At 26.2% G+C, this 26393-nt stretch overlaps 2 protein-coding genes across 2 annotated transcripts; both read left to right on the top strand.

Moving 5' to 3' along the window:
* The first annotated feature begins 4325 nt into the window (after positions 1–4325).
* On the top strand, positions 4326–20584 carry LOC145849775 (uncharacterized). The gene is made up of 12 exons (XM_082954825.1): positions 4326–4460; positions 8061–8301; positions 8991–9108; positions 9357–9628; positions 9771–9849; positions 11983–12132; positions 13423–13583; positions 15139–15240; positions 17076–17232; positions 17872–18000; positions 18497–18564; positions 19005–20584. Exons 1-12 carry the CDS (start codon positions 4331–4333, stop codon positions 19660–19662), a joined length of 2265 nt encoding a protein of 754 aa, XP_082810951.1. The 5' UTR covers positions 4326–4330; the 3' UTR covers positions 19663–20584.
* On the top strand, positions 20585–26321 carry LOC145849776 (N-alpha-acetyltransferase 80-like). Its single transcript, XM_082954826.1, has 4 exons — positions 20585–20722; positions 21249–21391; positions 25439–25650; positions 26165–26321. Exons 1-4 carry the CDS (start codon positions 20613–20615, stop codon positions 26231–26233), a joined length of 534 nt encoding a protein of 177 aa, XP_082810952.1. The 5' UTR covers positions 20585–20612; the 3' UTR covers positions 26234–26321.
* Positions 26322–26393: the final 72 nt, after the last annotated feature.

Here is a 26393-nt window from a genome sequence, read left to right as displayed (position 1 = left end):
GTATTGAATAAAAAACTTATAACGTAAATGTTGCATAAATAATAAAACTAAAATAATGATGTTATTCAAGAATTTTAAGTTAAAAACATATGCTATATAGTTAATTAGCTGTTAAATTATTATCAACAAATACAGAATTTTTTGAATTAAAACGTCTTGAAAAATACAAATGCTGTGTTAGTAAAAATACTAACTTATATAATTTATGACTTTATAAGTCTTATTATAAAATTTTTGATTAATAAAAAGTAAGAATGACTAGTGTGCAAAATTTCTATAATTCAACACGTTATTTTTAAGAAGTTGCTTAAAAGAGTACAAGTTTAAACACTTTTTTATGTTATAAAACAAACTTACACACAATACAATACTGAACACAAATTGCAAGATCAGTAAATAATAATATTTTAAAAGCCTCTTAAGCAGAGTTTAATTAGTTTTTAAACAGTTTTACTACTTTGTATTCTTAAACTTTTTACAAAGTTTTAAAAAGTCCTAGTTTTCTTTAGGTTTTTAAAAAGATTTATCGTACTGATAAGTTATTATCCTCACTACCTTACTGTATTACTTATTTAGTTTAAAATGTGTATGAATATTAAGTAACAAACACTATCATTTTAGGTTTGACTTAAATAAAGTTAAAAAATTTAATACTATAGCAAATAAAAATTATGAAACTAAGTTTTCCTTAAAAAACTAACAGACAAAATAAAAAAAGATCAACTTCAATCTTAAAATTTCTATAAATTTAGAATATTAACATTTTTTATTAGATTAAAAATTTCATAAATACTCCTATTGAACAGCTTTATTTTGTGCAAAAATAACGCTTCGTGCAAAATTGACCCACCGTGCCAATGTTACCCCCGTACTTAAATGACGCCGTATAAAGTTGATCCCCGTGCTAAAGTGACTAACCGTGCTAATATGACGCCGTGCTAAATAATGCCGTGCAAAAGTGACCCGCTTTGCTTAAGTTACGCACCGTTCTTAAGTGTTGCAGTGCCATTCTGATACCCACCAAATAAAAATGCCATTATGTATTTAAAATACTTAAAAAAGATTAAAAAGTATATACTACTTCCGATTTAAAGATGTTATGTAGTAGTCAATGCTAAAATTAGTGTATATAAAGTAAATAAAAGTGTATACAAAGTTTTAGAACAAACTATAAACTGGATAACCGAAAGGGTTCGTTTGACCAAACTTTTAAATTTCTTTTAGTCGTGCAATAAACAATATCATCAATATGCTAAACTAAATTATTTTTTTAAAGGAGTCAAGCTTTAGTAACAAGATTTTAGATTTTTTGTTATTAACTTTATCTAAATGAGGTAAAGTAATAATACAGCAACATCAGTACATTGATTATATCTAAAGCACTATCCCTAACCAGTTTTACCCAATTTTTTTAACTTGTTACCTTACCCCCTTACCTAGGCAAATAAAAAATTAAGATTTGTTAATTTTAATTCGAAGTAAAAATAAGTACATAAAACTTAATTTAATCAGAAGCACATAAAATTTGCTTCTGACACTTTGCTAATAGTAGAAAAAATTCCCTATTTAGCCTCTGCAACAACTAGACTCTATATTACAAATTTTACAACTATTGTAAAAGTTGTTATCAAACAAAAATATTGTAACTGATGTAAAAATAAAAGAATTTTATATTTTTAGATCATTGAATTGTACCTGAAACTTATTAAAAAATAATAATTTGTGTCAACATTCTTTTTTTTTTCAATTGATAGGATAATCTGAAAGACCTTGTGACTTAATAAATCCAGTGGTGTGGTGAACACTTAATTTAAAAATTCTTCAAGAAAATTGGTAAAGTTAAGTCTAAGTTAATTTAAGGGGTAAAAAAAGATATTTTAATCAAAGCTTACATCAGTATAATTTTCTATGCTTATTTTAATTAGTCACTGCAGTTTTTGTATAGGTTTAAATTATCTTTTTAAATTTAAATCTTCTAAATAGTTTTTACCCAACTTTTAGTCTCTATCCTTGTTGTTTTCAATGAAGTAAAATATGTGTCACTAACGTTTTAAATTTAATATTTTTATAATTTTTGTTGTATTTTTTAAACATCCTAATTCAAAATTATTTATACATTTTCAAACCTCTAATAATAAATAAACATTATTTCAACTTTTTTAAACAAACAGCTCATAAATTTGCCGTTTAAGTTTGTAAAAGTTGTTATGTGATAAAATTTATGACTGAGATTATTTATGTTAGTTATCAATCACTTTTACTGCAAATCAACATTCAAAGTACTTTTTTGTAAAAATTGAGGTCTAAAAAATAGAATCAATGCATTTGTTTGAGAATGTTTTTAAAAAGTTAACTACGGTTCAAAATTTATTTTATTATTTATATATTCTATTAAATAAGTTTGTAGTTTTAATTTTATTTCATAAAATAAAAGCCAATGTTATTTTATAAAAGTATTAGATCCCCTATGGGCTTAGCTTGTTATAGTTTATCAAAAAAAGTTTTGTTAAAGTTTAAATGGTAAATAACAATGCCTTTTAAAGCACTTTGATTTCAAAATTAATTTTCTTTCAATAAAAGTTTGGAAAGTTTTAACAGGGCTGCCAAAAAGCCTTAAATTCTAAAAAGAATAGAATTTGATGATATAGGCAAAAATAACCTTAAGTTTGAGAAATTTTGAACAAAAATCACTAAAAAGCTTGGAAAAACCTGTAACTTTAAACAATTTTTAAAAAGTATAGCAATAATGTTTTTATTAGATATGAAAAGTCTACCATAAACTGAAAAAAAGTAGGTAACATTAAAATAAATTAATTATATAATAGTTTTAAGGTTGCATTACAGTATACTTTCAATATTTCAATACAATTTTAGATAGTTTTTTACCTTAAGTTTAACTTTATACTACGATTGTACTTACAAAACCTTGAATAATTTTTCAAAAAACCTTAGGCAACCCTGTTTAAACTAATAAGTTCTAATTTTGATTTTTGTTAAAATTTAGCTGTTAATTTTTAAGGGACAAATTAAATAAGAAAATAAATGTCAGTAGATCATGTGTAATTGTTTATAAAATGAATGGGACCTTCTATAAGGAAACAATTAAACTCCTCAGTTTTTATTGCTTATATCTTGAATGTTTTATAAGTTCTTAAAAGTTTTGATAACTAAAAGTGGTAGCTTTATATAATTCAATACAATTTAAACTTTCTTCACTGCATTCCATTGGCCATAGTTGTAAGTGTTCACAAGTATCTTTTTTTCTAGCATACAAGTTGCAGAGATTTTTAAATGTAGATGGAAAGTTTTAAGTGGAAGAAAGTTATGACTTGTTTGATTTTTTTTTGCAAAATTCAAGCTAGTTATACCTTTTTTAAATTTTAGTCTTGTTTTTTATGAACTTTTTAAAAAGTGGTTTTATTAGGTGTCCCTTTGTTATTGTTTTAGTTTTTTAGGCATTTAGTTGCATACATTATTTGTGTGTTAAGTTATTACATAAACACTCTTGTAACAAGGAAATTACAAATATTACAAATTCATTAATTTTGAATTTATTTATGAAATGATGTTTTGCTCAGTTAATTACAGAGATTACTGAGATACTTAAGGAAATAGGGGGAAGAGGTTAAACACTATTTTCACAAATTGATTTTATTTTTTATAGTTTTTACTAAGCTACAAGATGCTTTTTACAGATTTAAAAAATTCAAAATAGTTTTTGAGATATAGCTGGTCAAAGTTGGAGGCAACAATAGGTTTCTTATGGGAGGCACACACTAAAACGGCTAATAACAAGAAAACACTAAAAATCTATCTCCTACGTTTTTTGAAATAACTACCTCAATTTTTAGGAAATGTTCCTTGCAATATTTAAAAAACTCTGGCAGAAAGAATTAAAAATTTTTTTTTTTTTTGTTATAAAATTTTTATATTTTAATTTTTTTGAAATTCCTTCAGACAGCATTTTTTAAATATTGCAAGGAACACTTCTCGAAAAGTTGAGGTAGTTAGGAGAAGATACATTTTTAGTGAAATAGTCTATTTTTGTTATTTTAGTTTGCGTCTGCCATAAAAAACCTATTGTTGCCTCCAACTTTGACCGGCTATATCTCAAAAGTTATTTTGAATTTTTTTAATCTGTATAAAGCATCTTGTAGCTTGGTAAAAACTATATAAAATAAGATCAAATTGTGAAAAAAGGTATTCATCCCCTAGTGCCCTTAATACAAGTGTTTTTATTTATTTCAAGTTGGTAGTAAACTAAATTAACTGGTTTTTATTAAAACTGTTGAGTGAAACCCTCAATTTTTGCAGACATTATTTAATGTAGATGGGAAGTTTTGAGTGGAAGCAAGTTGTGAGCCCGCCAGCTTCATGGGTTCTCTTCACCCTCTTTGCTATGAAGATGGCTAATGGAGTGCTCCTCTTTGCTGATATCATCACGGATGCCCTCACCATGAGTTAGTTCTTGTTTTATTGTGTTTTTGAAATAATGAATATGTTGTATTATTACATTAAGTTGGTTTTTGTTCAATACTAGTGGTGTTAATTTTTTAGACATTCCCTTTTCCTGATACTATCACTTATGCCCTCACTATAAGTTGGTTTTATGATCAATTAGAAGCAGTTGTATTTAATATTTTATTTTATTAAGAATTTTATATTTATTTTTGACTTTGTGTTTTATGGCTCAAAAACAATTGCATCTGTATTCAAAAACTTAATTTGACTGACATTTTGCTGGAAATTTTTATTTGTTTGAATATCCCACCATGAGTTTCTTTGTTTTATTTACTAAAAAACACATATTCAACAGTTTTTATATTGTGCACTAAGAATGATTTAGAATTTGTTTTAAATATTATTTTTTATTTTTGTTATTTTAATGTTTTTTTTGTTTTTTTTCAAAATACTCTGACTCAGCTAACTTCTAAATACATTAGAGTTCAATAGTTTTTGATTAAGTTAGTTTTTTATGAAATTTCCTAAGTTACTATAATAAGATTTAATCTTATTCTATCAAGTTATTAAAAATTCATTTAAACTTAAGTTTATTTTTTAGTATAAACTTTTTTTTTGTAACAGTCTGTAAATTAATTATTTCATGAATGGGTGGGTGTCAGAATGGCACAACAACACTTTAGCAATTCAGCACAGTGCGTCTATCTAACACAGTTTCTTAACTTTAAACTAAAAATAGACCAGAAAATATGTACTTTTAAAAGCCTGAAGGAAATTTTGAAAACCTGGAGAAATTTTGCCAAAATCATTTGGCAACCGTGTGTAGTAAATGCAAAAGTTTTTATAATTTATTAAAAAGTTACCAGTTACATTTTATAACTTATAAGATAACTAACCCAGCATTTGTGTTTTTCAAGACAAATTCTGTAGCTAAAACAATCTTGCAGCCATAAATTAATTATTTTACGTTTGTTTTTAATTATATGTTGTTGAATAACATATTTGATTTAAATTTTTTTATATCTGCAACATTTTGATTATAACAGGGTTCGTGCGCGTCAGGCTAAATCAGGCTAAGTCAGGCTAAATCAGTTTTTTAGAAAAAAGTTGAAAAACGTCAGGCTAAATCAGTTTTTTTATTTAAAAATTTGAGAATCTCAGTTTTTCTCAGTTCAAATGCTTCAAAATTTATGATAAAAAAAAAATTGAAACATATTTTTAAGATCAAGTTGAGATGTCAATTTCTTTCTAAATAATTATTTAGTTAATAAAGACAAAATCAGTCAGTATTTGTAAAAAAAACGCTTAAAACCTTTTGTTGAATCTCTAAAAATTTTTTAAGAATCTTCATTATTTTGTTTTGAGTAGATTATATACGTCATAAGCATGAAAATTCATTAAAAAAATACAGTTTAAACATTACAGTTTAGTTTAACAACTTAAGTGTTTGTTTGAATTTTAATACTCGTGTAAGCGTTTCATTTTAAATTTTAGTAAAACATGACAATACACGTCGTTTTATTATAAATCTTCTGGTTATAATACTTTTACTTAGTGCTTGATTAAATTGAACAATTGTGTTTATTAATATATATTATATTTTTACACTAGTAATTGATTAGATATAACACTTATTTTAAAACTGATCACTGAACTTGTTATGTTAAGGGCATAGAGGGGGTCAATCACCTTTTTCACAATTTAGTCTTATTTTCATGAGTTGTAACTAAGCTATGAGTTGCTTTTTGCAGGTTTTTAAAGCTCAAAATACTTTTGAGATAAAGCTAGTTGAAGTCAGAAACTACAATAGTACTAATTGAGACCCCCCAATATCTAAAATGACTTCTAAAGGGGATTTTCCTTACATTGAAAAATGTCAGGCTAAATTGGTCCCAGTCAGGCTAAATGAAAAAAATTTCGCGCACGAACCCTGTTATAAGCCTTTTATCCTATTCATAAATATGAAAAGCTGTAAAACATAAAAAAAAGAGGAACTTAAGATTTTTCTATGTACGTATGAATAATATCTATTAATTTGAATTTTTAAGTATTTAAAACTAATGTATCAAGCAAATATTTTTTTAAACATTAAAAAAGTTTTTATTTTAGTAGTTAACATCACAACTTAAATAAAATATAGTTAATAATATATGAACAGAAGTAAATTTAACTTTGTTTTTGAGGTTTGTAATATTTTTATTTTTTAAAACTGAATAATAAATAACTTAAATTATTTTTTTTTAAATGTTTATAGCAGTAAAACTAATTACATTTTTGAAAAAGTTTAAAGTGTTTAGTTTTTGGTTAACCTTTTTAGTTATATTTGTTTATTAAACTTTGTTATATACATTTTTACACTGTTGCCAGAAAAACTTAGTACTTCATTTATAAAAATATAAAAATAATTCTTAAATGAAGTTGTAAATAAAGTTTGAATTTTTACAAAGCTAATGCGTGCTTACTTTTTATTTTTCTATTTATTTTTTAAACATGTATTCTATATCATGGTTGCCACTTTACCTGGAAACCTGGAAAAACCTGGAATTTGACAATTTAGGCGAAAATAACCTGGAAAAACATGGAATTTGAGAAATTTTGAAAAAAAAACTGGAAAAACCTGGAATTTTAACAATTTTCAGATGTTCAGTAGTAAAATTTCAATTTGACCCAAAAAATCTATCATATAAATAAAAATTTTTGTCATCATTAAACATTTTTTTATTAAAAAACATATTTAAAGTAGCTTTATATTATCTTTTCAATGTTTTTATACTATATAACACAGTTTCTTACCTTGGACTTAGCTTTAAACCAAAAATAGACCCAAAAATGTTTAGTTTTAAAAACCTGGAAGAAATTTTGAAAACCTAGAAAATATTTTGAAAAACAAGTGGCAATCCTGTCTATATACAACAGAGTTGAAAATATTTATAATTAAAAATGTATTATTGAAAATTTTTATAAGGTTTAAAAATGTTTGGTTTGTGCAAAATAATTTTAAGTCCAAAAAAAAACTGTTGAAAAAGATGCTTCAAACAAAAAAAGAAAAGAAAGAAATGGTGCAAAAATGGCGCTTGGTGATATACTGACAGTGAAAAAGTGACCCACTGTGCCTTGCAAAATTGACGCTCCGTGCTAAAATGTTGTCGTGCAATATGACCTACTGTGCTGAAATGACATTGATTGTGCAATAGTGAAGCACTGTGCAAAAGTGACACACCTTCCTAAAATGAGGCCGTGCCAAAGTGACTTACTGTGTTAAAATTTATTCCGACTTCTCCCTCATGAATACTATATTCAACTAACTATATTCATTGAGCCATTAATAAAAATAGCATACTTGAAGAACTGTTTAGTTTGCTTAATAAGTTAATTAACCAATTATTACACATAAAGAAAAAAAAAATATTCACTAAAAAATTGTGCAGTATTTTTCTTACAACATTTGTGAACATATCTTCACAGGAACAAAATTCAATAAACAATACATTTTCACAAAAACCTACTACAAGAGAGGGCTGTTTGAACCTTTCTTCTTAATAATATTTTTTAACTTAATTTTCACATGAAATTAATAAGTCAAACACACAATTTCACAGGAACTTACTACAAAAGAGGACTTATTGAAGCCTTCTACCTGTCCATAGCCTGCGTGGTCCTTCCCTCCATTCTCATCGCCTACCTGGAGTACAAGTTCCTGCGGAAAGCTTACGGCAGGAACCTTTCTATGAGGAACATTATGGTGAGAACTTTGCTGAACGTACCATTACAGCTCACTATGATCTATTACCACCTGAAGCTTTCTGTTGCCTACTTCAAGCGCTGGTACAACCATGTCAAGTATGTTACTTTTTTTAGAATTATTTAAGGTTTTTATTTTGCATTATGAGATCTGTTAGTTATTATTGTAAGAATAATTTATTTTTTAACTTGTATTTTTATAGTTATATATTTATTAGTAAAATGTTTTATTACTGCATTAAATTGATGCTTTTACTTTAACTACTGGCTCAACCTAGTCAAGTTTGTTTTTATTAGTTAGTCAATTGTTTTCAAATATGTCTGAAGTTGATATAATTAAGCTAAATTTAAGTTTTATTTATTTTTTAAATAAAATACAACTTCGCTTATTGTATTTTCGAGGACGTAAGTCAGGATAGTTTCTTGATGCAAAGAAAGGCAACCCCTTATGGGGTTACCTATAGTATATTTAGCTGATTTAGATTAGATAAGTCTGAATACTTTACAGGTTAAGTTTACTAAGTTCTGTTCAACTTTTTTATTTCAAAAAGAGTCTGTTGAAATCTCTACTTAAATTGTTTATGTCTGAAAAGTTATATAAAACTAAGAAAAACAGACCTCAATAACTGGTAGCTCAAGTGTTAATGTAAAAAGTGATATAAATTAAAAATATATATTTACCCTTAACCTGATGTCCTTAATAATTCTAGTGTTTCAGTGATCAATTGTAAGTAATAATTTTAATTGGAACATTGCAAGCACATGTAATATTTTTTTCATATGAACAGAGGTGTAGACATGTCTTCATCAACAACTTATTTGGACTCTATTGCAACCGATGAGGATGTTGAAAGGAGGAGAAAGTTCCTGGCAAACGTGAATGAAGTTGAAAAGTATGATAAGAGTGTTAGTTGTGTTTTTGTATTGTTTTTGAATTGTGTTCTAAAATATAGAAAAAAAGTAACAATTTTCATCAAAATAAAACAACCAATACCAGGAAGGCAGTATGCATAGAGTCCACCAACAAGAAATGTTATTGGGATTAGTTAAAATAGTTATAAAATAATGCTACATATAAGTAAGAATTACAAAGCTTAATAAAAAATGGTTTAAATGTTGTAAAAACTAATTTAAAATAAAACAAAACAAATTAGAACGGAAGCGTGCTCACAATAGACTCCACCAACAAGAACTCTTGGTGGAAGGAACTCACCAGGGAACAGTGGCGATCCCACTTGTCCAAGATGAACTTTCTCGAGAGCATGCTCGAGTCGATACCCCAACTGCTGATATCAGTTTACGTCATATGCTACGATTACGACAACACTTCAACGATCCAGTATGTCAGCTGTTGCACGAGTTTCATGTCCCTCGTGGTGGGCTGCGTCAGTTTTGAGAAGAACAGAAAGGACTTGGAAGCAGACAGGTTTGTTTTGTTTTATATAATTTTTTTTTTTCTTTGATTTTTTTTGTAAGTAAAGAACTTTGAAGTTTACTTGTATTTTAATTCGTAACTTGATGGAACTCATTTTTTATCTTGTTGTTTTAACAATTATTTTCACTTACAGATGGATGGTAGACAAAACGCTCATACATTCAAGAGCTTATTACACAAGGCTGGAATTTCCACAACTCGTATTTGTTGCTGTTAGTTGTTATATATAAAAGTGTTCGATTAATATAAAGTAGTTTATGTCTTTTGACTAATTTGTGTAAAATTTAGTTTTAGTTTCAGCATTACAAATTATTTTGTTCTTGAACATTGAAAGTAGTTTTACTGTGATGTGGAATTCTTTTTAAACTGGTCTATAAAACTAATTTCTGTTTGTAATTTTGATAGAATCATTAAACTTTGGTTTGAAATACGTTTTTATACAAAGAAACTTAATTTTTTCACACTAAAAAAAATATTTTACAATTTTTTTTGTGTTCAAGGTTTTGAAACATTGTAGTATAAACTTTAGTAATTTTATAGGTAAAAAAAGTAAATCCAAAATGTATTGAGTGGATTTTTTAAACTTCTAAATGAAAAATTAACTAGGAAGTTTTTTGTTATTTCTGTAAGTAGTTTTCGATTTTGATAAATATGCAAGTTTTATAGAAAAAATTACTTTAACTCTCAACTTACCTTATTTTTCACTAACTTGATTCATAGTTATTGTACTTGTGTGCATAAATGTTTTTCAGTTTAGTAAAATTAAGTTAACTTTATCTAAAATCTAATGCACATCTAAGTTGAGTTATTTTACTATATAATATAAGATTTTAATACTTGTAAGCGAAAAACAAATGTTTTCTCATGAGTTAACATATTCCGAAATTTTGTTTTATTTTTTTTCACATGAGTCTTTTATGAGTTTTCTAAAAATATCTTATAAACTTGTAATTAACTGGTGCACTTGAAACTTTAAAGGAGCGCTCTTCAAACAAAACTTAACTGACTCAGTAAGTGCTTTCAAGCTACTTCAAACAAACTTACGCTGAAAGTTTTACCTTATAATATTATTGATGAATCCTAATAAAATTACGTAAATATTTATTGATTTCAAAAGATTTTTTTATGAATTTTCAGTAAAATATATTTTACCCTTTTAAGATTTTATTAATAAGCAAAATAAACAGTTTTTTTTTCAATGTATTAGCAAATTTTAAATGAATATGTAAAGAATACAGAGGTTAAGCGTTTTATTAATTTTTTTTTTTTTCATTTTAAAATCATTATATTTTGTATATTTTTCTATAAGTTGTAATTCTTACAGTTTGGTATGTATTTTATTAAAGTAAATGTTAAATTTTTTTCTACTTAATTTACTTTGATATTTATACAAGGGTAAATTAAAAAATAATAATAAGTAGTCTGCACAAGCCTTTAAGAATTTATTTACAGTTGTGATTTTTTCTATTATCATTTTTTTCTTTTTAAGCTTTGCTGTACAATAGACTTTATATAATGTTTGTATAATTTTATTTAAGTTATGTTAAAAAAGTATAATTTTATTTAAACAAATACCTACATTTCAACTTTTTACAGTTGTGCTTTTTACAAGTTTCAAGCTGGTCTTTAATTTTTAAACTATTGATAACACTTATACAAACGTTGTTTTAACAAAAGTGTAAATAGTTTTGAATTTTGTTTATACACTTTTTGTATTTTTTTTTCTACTGTAAAATTAGTTTTTTTATTACTACTTTAGTCTTTTCAATAACATTTATCACCACAGTTATACAAAAGGGTTTTTTAACTATTTTCTTTTATCTAAACTGTTTGCGTGTGAAATTCTGCGTTGCGAAATTAAGTTTAAAACTTATTATTTACAATATTAAAAAAAAGGTTATTTCACACGGCCATACGAAAGTCGTTTTCTAAAAAGACTATTATTTGATTTACCAGTACAGTTGTGCTTTATATAGATTTAAAGTTCTTTATTGTATATAACTAAATAAACAAAGTTCACATACTTTATAACTTTTTTTATTAGCCTAAAAAATATTATTTACAATGTTTATAAAAAATACTAACAGCCTATATTAAGGTAAAGTTTTTAATTTCTATTTTTTAAACAAAAACTCACACAGTTGTACAAGGTTTGTTTCTCGTATGAGATTTTTCTAAAAAACCTTCGCATAAAAAAGTTTCAATCGAATGAAATTTCATGTATTTTCTTTAAATACTTTTTGAAACTTTAAATACTTTAAACATGTTGTATTTATGTAAAATATGAATTAATTATTATTATCATAAAATTTTAAATGATAAAAATAGTTTAAAATTTCACACAGTTATACAAGGCATGCTTCTTCGCTAGCCGGATATTATCGCTTGTTTTCTTCGCGTTGTTCTTCAAATGGTTGGTGGTGCTACCTGTATTCGTTCATTGGATGGTCGTGTTCCTGTTCTACTTCTACAAGTGGTACCCAGACGTTGATAAGGTAAATTTAGTTGTTTATTGTGAAATTTTTCAAATAACAATATTAAAAGTTGCAATGGTATAAAGTTCAGTAACACATTACAAAGGGAAATTAATAGGTAGTTTTGTATGATGTTGACAAAGTATTTATATAGTTTACTATTAAATTGTAAAGTTTGTTATTAAACTAAAAATGTTTAAAGGTTGTTCAAAAATAAGAATAAAATAGTTTAAATAATTGGTAGTTTTTTAAGAAACATTTAACAAGGTTTGCTGTTTAATGGTAAAATTAAATGAAATTGTTACTAGTTTGATAAAAGCTTCTAGTTAGACTAAAACTATATAGCTCTATTTTTTTGTATTCTAAAAAAAATATATTTTGTAGAACTTTTTTAAAACGTATAAACTTCTTAACTATGCTGTTTGTGCAAATTTTAAATAACACTTAATTGCTAAACTAGTTTACAGCTTACCGCAATTATTTTTGAAAATTGACACAAATGTAAAATATAAAATCTACCGAATTTTTCATTATAAAGTTTGCTTAAAGTTTGAAGAAAATTTAAATTATGTTTTATTTAAATGTGATTATTTAAAGCAAGTTTAGTTGATTTCTGCTAAATTAATCTGCGCTTTTACTTTGTATAGCATTTTCTATTGTAATTATTTATTAAACCTTTTGTTACAACAAATAAGTAGCTTTATAACAAGATTAGTTTTAACAAAAAATAATGCTTAAAATTACTTAATGGATTGATTAAATTTTACCTGCATGTTTACATTTGTCAAGCACATTGACAATTGTAAAATAAAAATTAAAATAAGTGCTAAAAATTTGGTATCTATACAACAAAAGCAATTAAAACTAAAGTAAGTATATCGTTTTATACAGCTATAAGTTTTTTAACTTAGATAGTTTTTTTTTGAGAAAAATGTATCGAATAATCAGTTGTAAAATTTAATCATTATTTATAATTATCGCAAGTAAGACATCAAACTAATCAAGTTTTTTAAAATATAAGTTAAGTGAAACAATATGATTTAAACAACACCATAGGCACAGTTCCGACGATAACCTAAAGCGTTATAATTTTTGTTTAAAATAATTGTAACCTGTTCATTTTTGTCTTTCACACATTGTTTCAAATAAGTAACTACATTTATAATATGTTTTCATTGTATTTAAAAGAAATAAATATATATACGTTTATTACACACAATTATTCAATTAGATCACAGAACAACTCACACAAGCGAACTACAGTTTGTATTAATAATAAATATGTATTTAACACAATATCATTCTTAACAGGTAACAGAGCAACTAACGCAGGCGAACTACAGATACAGGGCTTACTTGTTTTTAACCCACGATTTCGTATCTGTCATATACGCCAGTTTAGCAAGCGTGTTCATACACACCAGGCCTTACTACCACACATTCCTCGATCAACCTTACTGTTACATGTTCTGGTGAGTTTTGTTTAAATTGTTTATTTTAATAGTTTAGTTTTATATTTTTTAGTGTTATATATAAATTGAATTAACAATATATATTTTAATTGTTCTTCATTATTAGTAAACACCTTCTTAGATTAAAGTTACTTTTACATGTTGTTGTGCTTTTGATTATGGTTTTTTTGTAACTAGAATTTTTGTTTGTTTTGTTTTAGTTTGACATATTAAAACGATAAAAAATGTGTTTAGTAAGTAGCTGTGAGTTTCACCATCTCTATTGGTTTGTGATTACTGCTATATGTCTGGCCAGTTTTAATTTGTTATTGACTTACATAAGCTATATCGTTTACTTATATTTTCAAGTTACTAGTTCCAATTTTCATATATTGTATACTTTATAACTGCATTGCACAAACTATTTTATTTACTTACAATTTTCAATTTACTGATCAAAAAGGGTTTAGTTTGGGTGTGTCGAAAGAAAACAAATTTCAACAAACATTTATGATTTTGAATATCTTTATTTTTTTATGTAAATGTTCTATTGAGAAGTTTAATAGTTATGTAGTTTGTAGTTTATTTAGCTAAGCCTTAATCACTGACATGTTTTTAGTTTATAGTTAGTTTACTTTGATTAATAAAAAAACTTATATAAAATATTTAGTTTTGTTTTGGGTTCTTAACATTTAAAAGTGTACACTGTCAGTTCTAGTTAGTTTTAAGCTGTTTAATCTTATTGTTTTACAAAATAATACTCTATACAAAACAGTAAAAATCAAATATTTGCTGTTAAAATTAGAATTGTTTTCATTGTTTTTTATTCAATTATAAAATTAAGTACAACAACTGTGTGGTATTCAAATTATAAAGTTGTTTAAGATTATTTATATCCATAATTTTAAATATTGTACAACTTAACAAAATAACTTAAGTTTTATACAACTAAAAAAGCATTGTATGTTTTTTAAAATACTCTAGGTTAAAGAAAGTTAAGTTTCTTTTATTATAAACCTACTTAATCCATAAAAGATTTCTTGCTTTGTAGTTTTTAGAATATCACATAAGGAATTAAATTAAATCTTTATACAATTTCCTCTGCATTTAGAATAGATACTTCCTTATAGTGGTGTAATATATTTTAATTATTAATGTTGTATACTATATAGGTCATGGTGTAACTTACTATTTGTATATTTATTATATTTATATAATAATAATATATATAAATTATAAAACTTTTCTAAATTTTCCATATATTGCTTTATTAAAAGTTACTTCCTTATAAAGTTAACTTAAATGTTCATTTTTTATTTATGTGTTTAGAATTTTTACGTCTCTATAAAAGTAATGCAATCTGTTACAGGTATTATATGGCATATACATTTGAAAATATTTTCATGATACTCTTTCCTGCCATGTATTTTTATTTATATATTTGCTGTCTTAAGTACATTTAGTTAGTATATAATGACAAAACTATAATGTTTTTAATAAATATAGGTACTATCTTGCATCGAAAAATATGTTTGTGATATTATATCCTGCCAAAGTTTACATATAATTTAAACAGGTATTATCTAGCATACGCGTCAGAAAATATTTTCATGATACTTTTTCCCGCCATGTATTACGACAATCGAGTGTTTGATGATATGCTCAATGATCGTGAAAAGTTAGTTGTTTTGAATAATAACAAAATAATAGTCTTTTCAAGTGACAAGATAAAAAAACTAGATTATATAGGTACTTAATTTTGATCATGTTGCAATTAATTTGTTTTTTTACACTTTTGGTAGATCATATTACATAAAAGTTAGTTATTTAAGAAACATTTTAATTGGTAAGTGTGTTTGATTGTAATAAGAAAAAAAAGTGTATATATAGTTGTTGCTTGAGTTTACGTTAATTATAAATGACTTGTGTTTAATTTCTTTTGTTTTTAATGCTATAATTCCAGACAATATTTTTATATCATTGACTAATTAAAAAACAAAGTCAATTAAAGGTTATCATAGGTTTAAAAAAATCAACTTAAGCTATTTGAGTGATGATAGTATTTGTTTTGTTTATATGATCTAAAATATATGTTTAATGATATAGGGAATTTATGTTTGTTTTTTTTTGAGTTGTTAAAGTGATTTGAAATTTATTCAAAACAAACCTGAAATTAATTACACTATTATTTATATTTTAAGTTGAGATACTTTTGCAATAAAAACATTTAAAGTTGTTTTAATAATGCAAACTATAGTTCGAATAAAATACACCCAGCTCATATAAACATTTATAATTGCACTTATTGTATGAAAAAGTTCTCACACAAGCAGTTGTTATAATGACTGCTTTAAGCACTGCGTAAGATTTCATATTTATTTTGTGGTGTCAAGTTGCAGTTTAGTTTATACGAATATGTTTGTTTATGCTCCCATTTTAATTTTGTTACACTATTCATCTTACTTAACTTTTTTCTTTCTGACATATGCTTCCTTGATTTCCTATTTGAAAGTTTACTTGACAGTTAAGTTTTGAGTTTGCAAATTGTTTATTAGTTTTCTAATGTTTACAAAGTTCTTTACCCTAATTTATTATTTAAACATGGTTAGTGATTTTCATGTTTTTTTTTTGATAAGTTAAATTTTAATCGTTTCAGTTGATATCTTGATTAAATTTAAATAGCTATAAGCTTTATTGTAGAACAATTTAAAATATGTTAAAGTAACTGACTAAAAGTAAAATTAGTTAAAGTTAAAATTAAATGTTCTTTTTCGTTTTTCGAAGTAACTTATCTTTTTAATCTGTCTTTTAGAAGTTTGAAGATAATGATTGAAGTTTAGTTGAATTTACTCTTTGAAGACATTTATGAATTTGCAAAAAAAAAAAAATTACAAAGTTTTTATACTACAGATTTATTATTATGAGACTTTAAAATATTCATTATAAATAATATCTTACCGTTTTTTATATATTTTAAACTTAAATATGTTTTATACAAAAAAAATCAATCGATTTCTATTAAATAGTGCAAAAATTTCTGGTATAAGCTTGTGAAAGTTACTTTTCCTAGAAATTGTAAAAATTCTGAGAACATTGTATTTAGTAAAATAGCTATAAAACTGTAGAGATTTTGATTCAAAATACAAGTTAAAATATAAAGACTTTTAACTAGAAAATGTTCTAATTATCACACGGTGTAAAACATTTTCATCAAAACAATTTGTTTTTTGTATACTTTTTTTCCAATTTCTTTATTGCAAACTACTATGATAGATCTTCAATTAAAAAACCCTATTGTTAGAATGCCTATGTAAACCTTAGGTTAAAATATACAGCCAGTACTAATTTATAAATTTATTTTTTAATTAGTATTATTATATTTCCCCTGTATAACAGTAAATAGAATAGATAAACAAAATAAATCGTCATATCATTCTTTTAATGTATTACATACGCTAACTAATACTTAAATATTATATAATGATAAAACAATAAAATAAAAAATTTAAACAGTTACTACAGTGTGATGTTGGTGGTTATCATCACATCGTTTGCTGGATGCATATCCTGCGCTTACTACTACTTTGGTGTGCACAAAATGCGAATGTACGTTTCACACTCGTATCCTGTCGCGTCACACCTGTTGTGTTGCTGCTGCTTGTACAAGAAGGTAAGATAGTTTGTGCTTTAATTGTTTACAGTAAACTTTTACAAAATAATTAGTTTTCTGTAATTCAAAATTTATGGTGACATCAATGATATTCTGTTTTGTTGTTTGTACATGAAGAAGTTGTTGTAGTGTTGCGGTTATAATCGAAAAAAAAATTTAAAGGCTTGTTTTAACTTTAACTTTTCACAAAATCTTGATCTTAATTGGCTTAATTAGCTCATTGATTTTAATTGGTTTGATTTTAAGTGATTTGATTTTTGCGAGTGTTCTTATCATAAAAGCTACCTTTTTTAATAAAACAACAAATCTACAAACAATGTAGTTTTCTCTTCCAACCACATGTCACCCTCATTTTTTTAATATTTTTTTTTAACTACAAACATCTACTGAAGATAATATGAAAACCTTAGTATCAAAACATGCATTCATAAAGGTAACTAACTATCATAGTTTTTTTATTCAACATAATTAACAGTCCCCATTTGCAATTTATGGGGACAAGACTTGGCTACTTTCAGTGACATGTTTTCCTAAGCTTTTCTTTCTTTTTGAATCTTTTTAAACTAGTAGCAGCTACTTGAGATTATGTGAAAACTCAAGTATCAAAATCTGATAAATATTAATAAAAAAAAATTTCAGTCACCATGTGTAATGTACGGGGATGAGACTTGGCTTCCAGACGAGAATTCTCAATGGAGTATTTGCAAGCACGCAGATACAAGTGAGATGTTTCACGTTAAAAAGACCCAAGTTCAGCATTTCATGCAGGTTTGATAACAGCTTTAATTTGCTTTAAAGTTGTAAAGGTAACCTTTAAAGCTATGAATTTAATATAAGAAATGTTTAATGTTTTTTTTTTTCTAAAAGTTTTCTTTTTTGTAATGTATATAAGCATTTTAAATAAACTTCAATGTTTTTCAAATATCTCATGCAAGTTTTTTGAGACAAAGTTTTTGGAGAAGAGCTTTGAAAACTATGTGTTTTTACTCTTATTTCCATTTCCATTCATTTTTTCAAGTGTCATTGCTCTATAGTTTTGCAACCAAATAAAGCATATCATGCAGATTCAAACACATAGTTTTTTACTATGGTAATTTTTTTTTTGATAACAGCTTTAAAATTATTATTCTTTGTCTCAAAGGACTATTTTTTCTTAATTAAATTTATCACCTTTTAATAGCTTTTTACTTTTATATCTCTGATGTTAATTTTTTCACCCTGTAAACTATCAACTAAAACTTTTTAACTCGTTCTTCTTTTTTAGGTTTACACTCCGGAAGTGCGAAAGGACCAGTCGAGATCTGAAAGTTTAGAATGTTTTATTGACGACAGGTGGTTTTAATATGTATAGGTTATAATGTATAGGTTATAATATAATATACTTATAATGTATTCCTTTAAAAAAGGTCTGAAAAATATGAATTGCCTTTGTTTTGTTACTGTAAATTATATTGTGTTTGAGTTTCTACTGAATAGTTATAACTTATAAAATTGAATAAAAATTATTTAATATAATGTTATTATTATTATAAACATAATTATTGAAAATTTAGTTTGAAATTCTACTTTTTTTATTTGTTTTTTACCATAAGTTTTTTCATACTATTTTCTTAAAGCATGTCTGACAATTGATATAACCCAACTCAATTTATAGATATTATAATTGTTAGAAATATTAAATTTACATAATTTAAGCTATTTATCTAATACACACTTAAGAATATTCTGTGAATATTCCAGTAAAGTTTTCTTATCAACTTATTATAATTCAGATGCCGCTTCTTCTACGCGCCAAGGTCGAAGCTCCACCCTCTCAAACGCGACCACCCCCTTTTCGCGGACACCCTTCCCAGACCCTCCAAAAACAAAATTGTGGGGAGAAAGTTGATCGAGGACAACGACAAGGGAGAAAACAGTTTAGAACCCTGTAGTGATGAAATCAACCCGTACGCTGTTTTCTGCAAGCAGCCCAACGGGGAGAATAAAATTTGTTACGAAGAAGGGAACTTCCCTGCTCCGGAACCACCGACAGCGCCGCTTAGGGGTGGGGATTTAAATAACAGAAGAGGGGAATCCCCTATTTACTCGCAGATCAACAAGCTGACAAAAAAGAAGAAGGTCAAAAAAATTGAGGAGGAGAAAGTGTCTAATGAAGAGGGTGAAAATACTTCGCGCAAGTCCGTTACCCCGCCAACGGCATCCTTTCACACCCATGACGACGACCATGGCAATGATAAAAAATCCCCCGATAAGTTGGACGAAAGCTACGTGCCGTCGGAGGTTATTTGCGAGCCGAACTTGGGAGAAACAAGTTATTACCAATCAAACTTGAATCCCGATGATCTGATTGGATCAGATGATGATGACGATTCAACCGTAACGCTGAGGAAAGATGATGTTGGGAGGAACGAATCCCACACCTGGGTGTAGGACAATTGTTAAAACTGAATAACTTTTTTGATCTAAATTATTAATCACTTACAAATAATACAATTTAAAAATTGTAAGTCAGAAAATGTTCATAAGTATAAAACAGTTAATCAAAAACGCATTGTAACATTTAACCTATTTATTTTTTTAATCAAAGACGAAATTCATCAAGTAACAAATTTTTTTACCAGATCTAACTTTTTTGTAAATATTGTTGCACTAATCATTAGTTTGATTTTTTTTCTTCTGTACTCTGTTGACCAAAATTTTGCTGTTTAACTCCATTTTTTGACCAAATTTTGTTTTTTTGAGCATTTGATGAGTTAATTATTTTTTCATGACCAATAATCATTTTAATAGCGACGTGTCTTTACTTTTGTGAAAATTTAAAAGTTACTTGCTGCAGTTAAAATTTAGTTGTTTTTTTTCTAATCACAAGTGGTCTTAATTATGTTTTATTCTGTATTTTTTTTCCTACAAAATTTTTACCTTTTTACAGTTTTTCTTTTGTTTTACCTGTTTTTTTTTACTAACTGCTAAAAGTGTCTGAGACATTTAAGACATTTGAGACTAAATCGCGAAATTACTTCACATGTATCATTACTAGTTTCTAATTTAGATTAGCTAGCTTTGTAATGTTCATAGAAGATCTTTATCCATACAGCTACATTTTTTTTGTTACAAAACTGTCTTAGTAGCCAAACGTTCTTACATTTCTTTAAATTGTTTATTCTACATATTTAGTTGTAAATTTGTGTAACTGAACCTGAAGAGGTTTTTTTATTGTATTCAATAAAACTCATAAAAGGTCTTTTTGTATTTTGAATTGAAATTGTACCATAACTTTGAAATTATAAGATAAGCGTCTTAGTAGCCAAACTTTTTAGATTTATCTATTTTATTGTAATAGTTTAAGTTTTCATCAGAATTGTTTGTAAATATATGTAAATATGCCCGAAGAGAGCCAGTATAAGTTTTTCCCCCTCCACAAGCATAGAAATTTGATAAGCGAATGTGTCAAACTCCTCAATTCAACATGGCCCGTATCTCCCACTTACAGGTATGTGGGAATTTGTTTATTTAATAAGCATATTCTGAAACCTATTAGTTTTACTACGTTTTACAATATTTTATTTTATCTATTTTACTATAAATTACACAAATAAAAATTTGGAAAAAATAGTTTCTTTATTGATATTTGAGTAGTACTAAAGCGCAGGTACACCAGTTGCATATATATTTATTAAATATCTTATTTATACTTAATCAATTAAACTGTTTAAACATTTTAATTTTCATTCAAACAATTTTGATCTCACTTCACAAACACTAGAGAGATCTAGTAATAATTTCCCAATATATTTGGTTTGTATGGACACATTAGTAAAATTATACCTTAAAAATGTTTTAGTAATTTTTTGCAATAGTTTAGTTATTAGGTAGGTTATTAAATATTTTTTAATGTATTTGATTTATAAATATATGATAGCAAACACTGGAGATAAATATATGATAGCAACTTGCTTATATCTTTAGTCTATCTTTAAATTAATATTCATATTTACTTTACTATATTACCACTCCAGATCACAAACACTGGAGAGATCTAGCGACAATTTCCCAACATCTTTGGTTTACATGGACACATCTGTGGATCCTCACAAGATGGTGGGACACGTAAGGTTGAGGAGGATATTTGAGAGAAAGGATGCGTTGATGCTTACTTCGGGTAATTAAACTTAACTAATTAACTTGATAAGTAATTAAATTTTTACTGTTTTAGAACTTTGGCGAGTACCCGACTTACATTTAAGAGAAAAGAAGCTCTAATACTAATGTCGAATGCGTAAATTATATTGAATAAGTGTTTAGTTGTCGTACAAGCTAGGTTTTAAACCATTTTTATTGGCGATTCTTTTATTGCATAATATTTGGTAGTTGTTATTTAACTTATAAATGTTTTTTAACTGTCTCATGTTTATTTAAGGTGGAGGGTAAGAACTATTTTCCGTGAGATTTGTTATTTTCAAGTATGGTGTAAACTATGTTACTCTAGTTCAGGGTTTCCCAAAGTGGGCGATATCGCCCCCCTGGGGGCGATTTTAGTATTTTGGGGGGCGATAATTAGTAAGGGGGCGAAAGGGTGGGCGATAACTAGTAAGGGGGCGAAAAGGGGGCGATTTTAAAATTTTGGGTTGTCATAAAATTTTTACTTTTTATTTTGCTATTTTACTGCTATTAAATATTTGACCCTGTGGTAAAACTTAAACAAAAAAGTTTATTGTGTTTATGTAAAATATAGAGAAAAAATCAAGTACTTATGACTGCTACTTTCAAGTTAATTACATATTTTCAATTATATATTTTCTTATTTAACACTTAAATAGATCATAGACGATCGGAATTCTTTTCACTACTTTTTAACCTTACATATATGTAATTTAGGATCATAAATGGTTTGTAAAAATCTATGTTAACTATCACATCACCTCATGATATTTCCAATTGTTTTTTGAAAAGTAATTAAGTTAGACTAAGAAATAAAACTATACAGGGTTGCCAATTTACCTAGAAAAACCTTAAATTTGACAATTTAACAAGAATTTTTTTTTTATCTGGAATTTTTAACAATTTCAACATATTAAATAGTAAAATTTCGATTTGACACGAAAAAGCTATCATATAGATAAAAATATGGATCCTTCGTGGCAGATTTTTTTGAAGTAAACGTCTCACAGGAAACCTTCTTCGACTTACAAACTGACCTTGAACTTAAAGTAATTTTTTCCAAAGAACGAAATGAAAGCTTTTGGACTCAACAAAAACTAAGGCAAAAGTATCCACTCATTTGAGAGGAATTTAGATTGATGTATAGTTTTTCTTTCTAGCTATGTTGTTGAGAAAGCTTTTAGTTTAGTTATCAACATCTTGAGCAAAACATCTAATCTAGATATTTTTAAGGAGGTGACTTGTGGCTTTACGTGACTGATTTAGAATCAGATTAGAAAAACTTGTATGCATTCATGAACCTCATCCTTCGTATTATATTAAAATTCCGTAGCAGACATTATTTTACGAAAGTTTTTTTTATTTATTTGATATTTTAAAATACTTCTTGTTTAACCTGGTTTGTATTGTATTTAAGTAGTCTTTTAATATTAAAAATTTATTTTTAAGCTATTTATTCTATAATATGTTTGCATAATGCCTAATAAATATTAATTACGGTAGACTTCCTCTTGAGTTCGCACTTTTTACCCAAAAAAAGTGCAAACTTATACTTTCTTAAATTTAACTTAAATAAAGTTTATTACTAACTAAGTATCAATAAAACAGAAAATACACAATATTTAATAGCTTATATAGGTTTTTTTTTTATGAATGTTTGTTTTATGTTTTAGTTGATTTCATGTTTATTTATAACGTTTTTGCATATAACATATTTAAATTTAAAATTTTGTAAAAAATATGGTAATAATTTTTGAGTTTAAACTTTTTTATTTTGTTCAAAGTGCGAATTGATGAGGAAGTCTACTGTATTTATAAAATGTTTTATGTTTTAAATATGTTAATAGCTTTGTTTTGACCTGGTTAATTTTGCAGTTTATATTTGTCGATTTACATTACACTAAATGTTTTTATAGCATAGTGATTAAAGTATTTGTTTGAAAGAAATTTATTTGACATATTTTTGTTATTACTTGTTTAATCTGTATAAATAAAAAAAACTTGATAACCATTAATTTTTATATTTCAAAAATTATTTTTGGTTTCAAAAGAGTATAGATTTTATGTCTCTTTTTGAAATGATTTCAAATTTTTCATTTAAAAGATTATTAAACTTAAATTTATTTTCTAAATTGATTTATTACTGTTAGAAAATCTATATATTAAATAATTTTATACTATTTATACTACTTTTTTTTTGTTTTATCTTATTTTTTAATATATTAGCAATTAGAATATGTTGTTTATTTTAATAGTTCAACACTAGCTTTTAGTTTTCACTATTTTCTTCTGGTAAAATATTATAGGCTAATAACTAGAGAAAAATAAAACTAAACAGTTTTAAATAAGCAACCAAAAAGACTGCTACAGTTACAAAAGAAAGTTTTAAGACAATTAAAAGAATTTTTAATTGATTACTTTTTGTTCACAGGAAAGAATTATCTGTAAAACATTTGATATTTTTGAATTTAAATGAAGAAAAAAAATATTAAAATTAAGGTTTAGTTTCCTAAAGGTTATTTTAAGTCAAATACTATTTAATGGTATTCTACTACAAAACATATAGTTTAAAAAGTTTAGAATTAAATTTTAAATTTTACAACTAAATTGCTTATAATATATCTCAGCATAGAAATTAATGACTTTACTGCATTAAAAGAAGCTATTGATAAACCCACTTTTCGTGTGAGATAATCAACCAGTCGGTCAAAGTTCCTAAAACTGGATCAGCAATAATGTTTCAATATCTATATCATTATGTTAAAAAAAATCTGTTCATTTTTTATAGTTTTTTAATCTCTGGTATTTAATTTTAGAATATGCCTATTTTAAAAATAATTTAATTATTTTGTGCGGCTTAAATAAGTTACTTAGTATTCACCCTAAATGTCCGAAATTCGTTAAATGAGAGATAGTTATAATGTCAGGTTTCAGTTAAGATTTCAGATGGGTAACTTACGGTCCAGATCCAATCAAATTTCGACCCGCCAAGTAACTTGAAACTACTTATGCAAAATAAACAAATTTAGTTTTCTGATGCTTATGATTTTGAAATACACTTTCAATTCGGTTTTCAGTTACTTTAGTAATTCCGAGATCACAATATTAGTAAATCACTTTATTAAAATTATGCTTGAGTTTTTTAGTTTTCTATATGTTTTTATATTAAATTATGCAGCCCGCAATTACATTTTTTTAACAAGTTGAAACAAGAAAATATTTTTTAGTAAATATGAATTGCTGACTACAAAAGTTGTCCACCACTACCCTAAAAGTTTCATTAGTTTCAGAACAATTCATATTTAAACAGGATTGATTACTGATTACATAAGGTTTTTTAATATTTAAGTATTTTTCCACTTTACTGGGCTTATAAGAAAACAACAGTACCTTATTTTCTCAAGCCCTGTAAACTACTTTGAACACAGCCCAAAAGTGCGTGTATAAGAAATACCAGACTAAATTACATTTCGAACACAATTTTTTTGGCTCAAAAGTTTGAACTTAAGTGAAAAACTACTTTTTAAAATTGTGGGGGGCGATTATTTTTCGAATTTCTGAAAAGGGGGCGATTTAGTAAACGAGTTTGGGAAACCCTGCTCTAGTTATTTATTTTTATTGCTGAACTTATGGCAAAATGTAAAATTTTAGGTTAATTTCTGATTATACTTTTAAAAATTAACTTCCTCAGCTCCAAGTATTTTGTTGAGCATTGGTCTTTATGTACCATTTAATTTAGTAATCATCTCAACGACAACAGTAGTTTTACTAAAAGTATATTCAATTTAGCGTAACTCTATTAAAAATATAAAAAACCGAACATGATTATCATAAGTCATCTTAAAACTTCAACCACAATATTCACCAGATTTATCGACTCTACACAGTGATACAAAGTTCAAAGTCCATGCTTAAATTATTTATTTAAATAAGCATTATGAAATAAACAGTAATTTTGCACCGATCATATATTACTACGACAGAATCTAATTTTAAGTCTTATATTTAAAAGAAAAATTACTTTGTTTTTAAAGTATTATCACAACAGTGATAGTGGACAAGCGACTGAGGGGTCAGAAGATCGGAATGAGGATGATGACGTCACTGGAAGGCTGGGCGCGGTTGAGGGGATTCACCTCGTTCTACCTGACGTCATCGAACGCCGTGGGTTTCTACCGGAAGTGCGGGTTCACTGATGCGGAACTTCAACCCGTGCAACCAGTCAACTTTTCGTCCAAGTTGTCCAGTGCCATGATGAAAGTGAGCATACAAGCATTTTTTAATATTTTATATTTTTTATATACAATATAGGTACTTGTATCAAATTTATATAAGTCAGTTTATTTATCATAAACAATTGCAATCTGTGCAGCCTAATCTTAACTTCTCATCTAAGCTTTCGAGTGTCATTATGAAAGTGATGAAATTAGTTTATGTAATCTCTCAAATTAGTCTTCAATAAAAATATAAACTTAAATTTCTGTTCGACATGAATAAGACTATCATATGAAACGATTAATGCATTGAAGGAGAAGTTGTAGGTTTTAAGCTTGATTTAAATTGTTTTTGGACGTAGCTTAAATTGATTTTATCCCTGGCTATTGATTTTTGAAAGAAGCTTTGCATTGAAAATGGTGTATTTGTTATAATATAAATAAAGTTTATAATATTTTTAGTCTAACTCAGGTATGTATTGTAAATTTAACAAGTGTAAATTTTCTTGAGTAAAAATACTTAAATTAGTCAGACAATTATTTGTTTTTTTTTTTTTCAGTTCAACTCAAAAAACAACAATCAATATGAAATAGGAGACTACGAAGTTTGGTTGAGCAAAGATTTTTAGAAAACTTTAAAAACCATTTTTTATTATTTTTGCATTTGTATGCACTGTTATACCTCATGTGTGTGTGTGTTCTATTTCTCTGACAAACTTACTTTTTAATTATACTTTTATAAATAGAGTACAATCATTTTAACAGGCTTTTTAATAGATATTTGATAAT

The sequence above is a fragment of the Thalia democratica genome, chromosome 2 (assembly GCF_965202585.1).
Source record: "Thalia democratica chromosome 2, ktThaDemo2.hap1.1, whole genome shotgun sequence".
Lineage (NCBI taxonomy): Eukaryota > Metazoa > Chordata > Thaliacea > Salpida > Salpidae > Thalia > Thalia democratica.
This window is presented reverse-complemented; position numbering and strand designations above follow the sequence as displayed.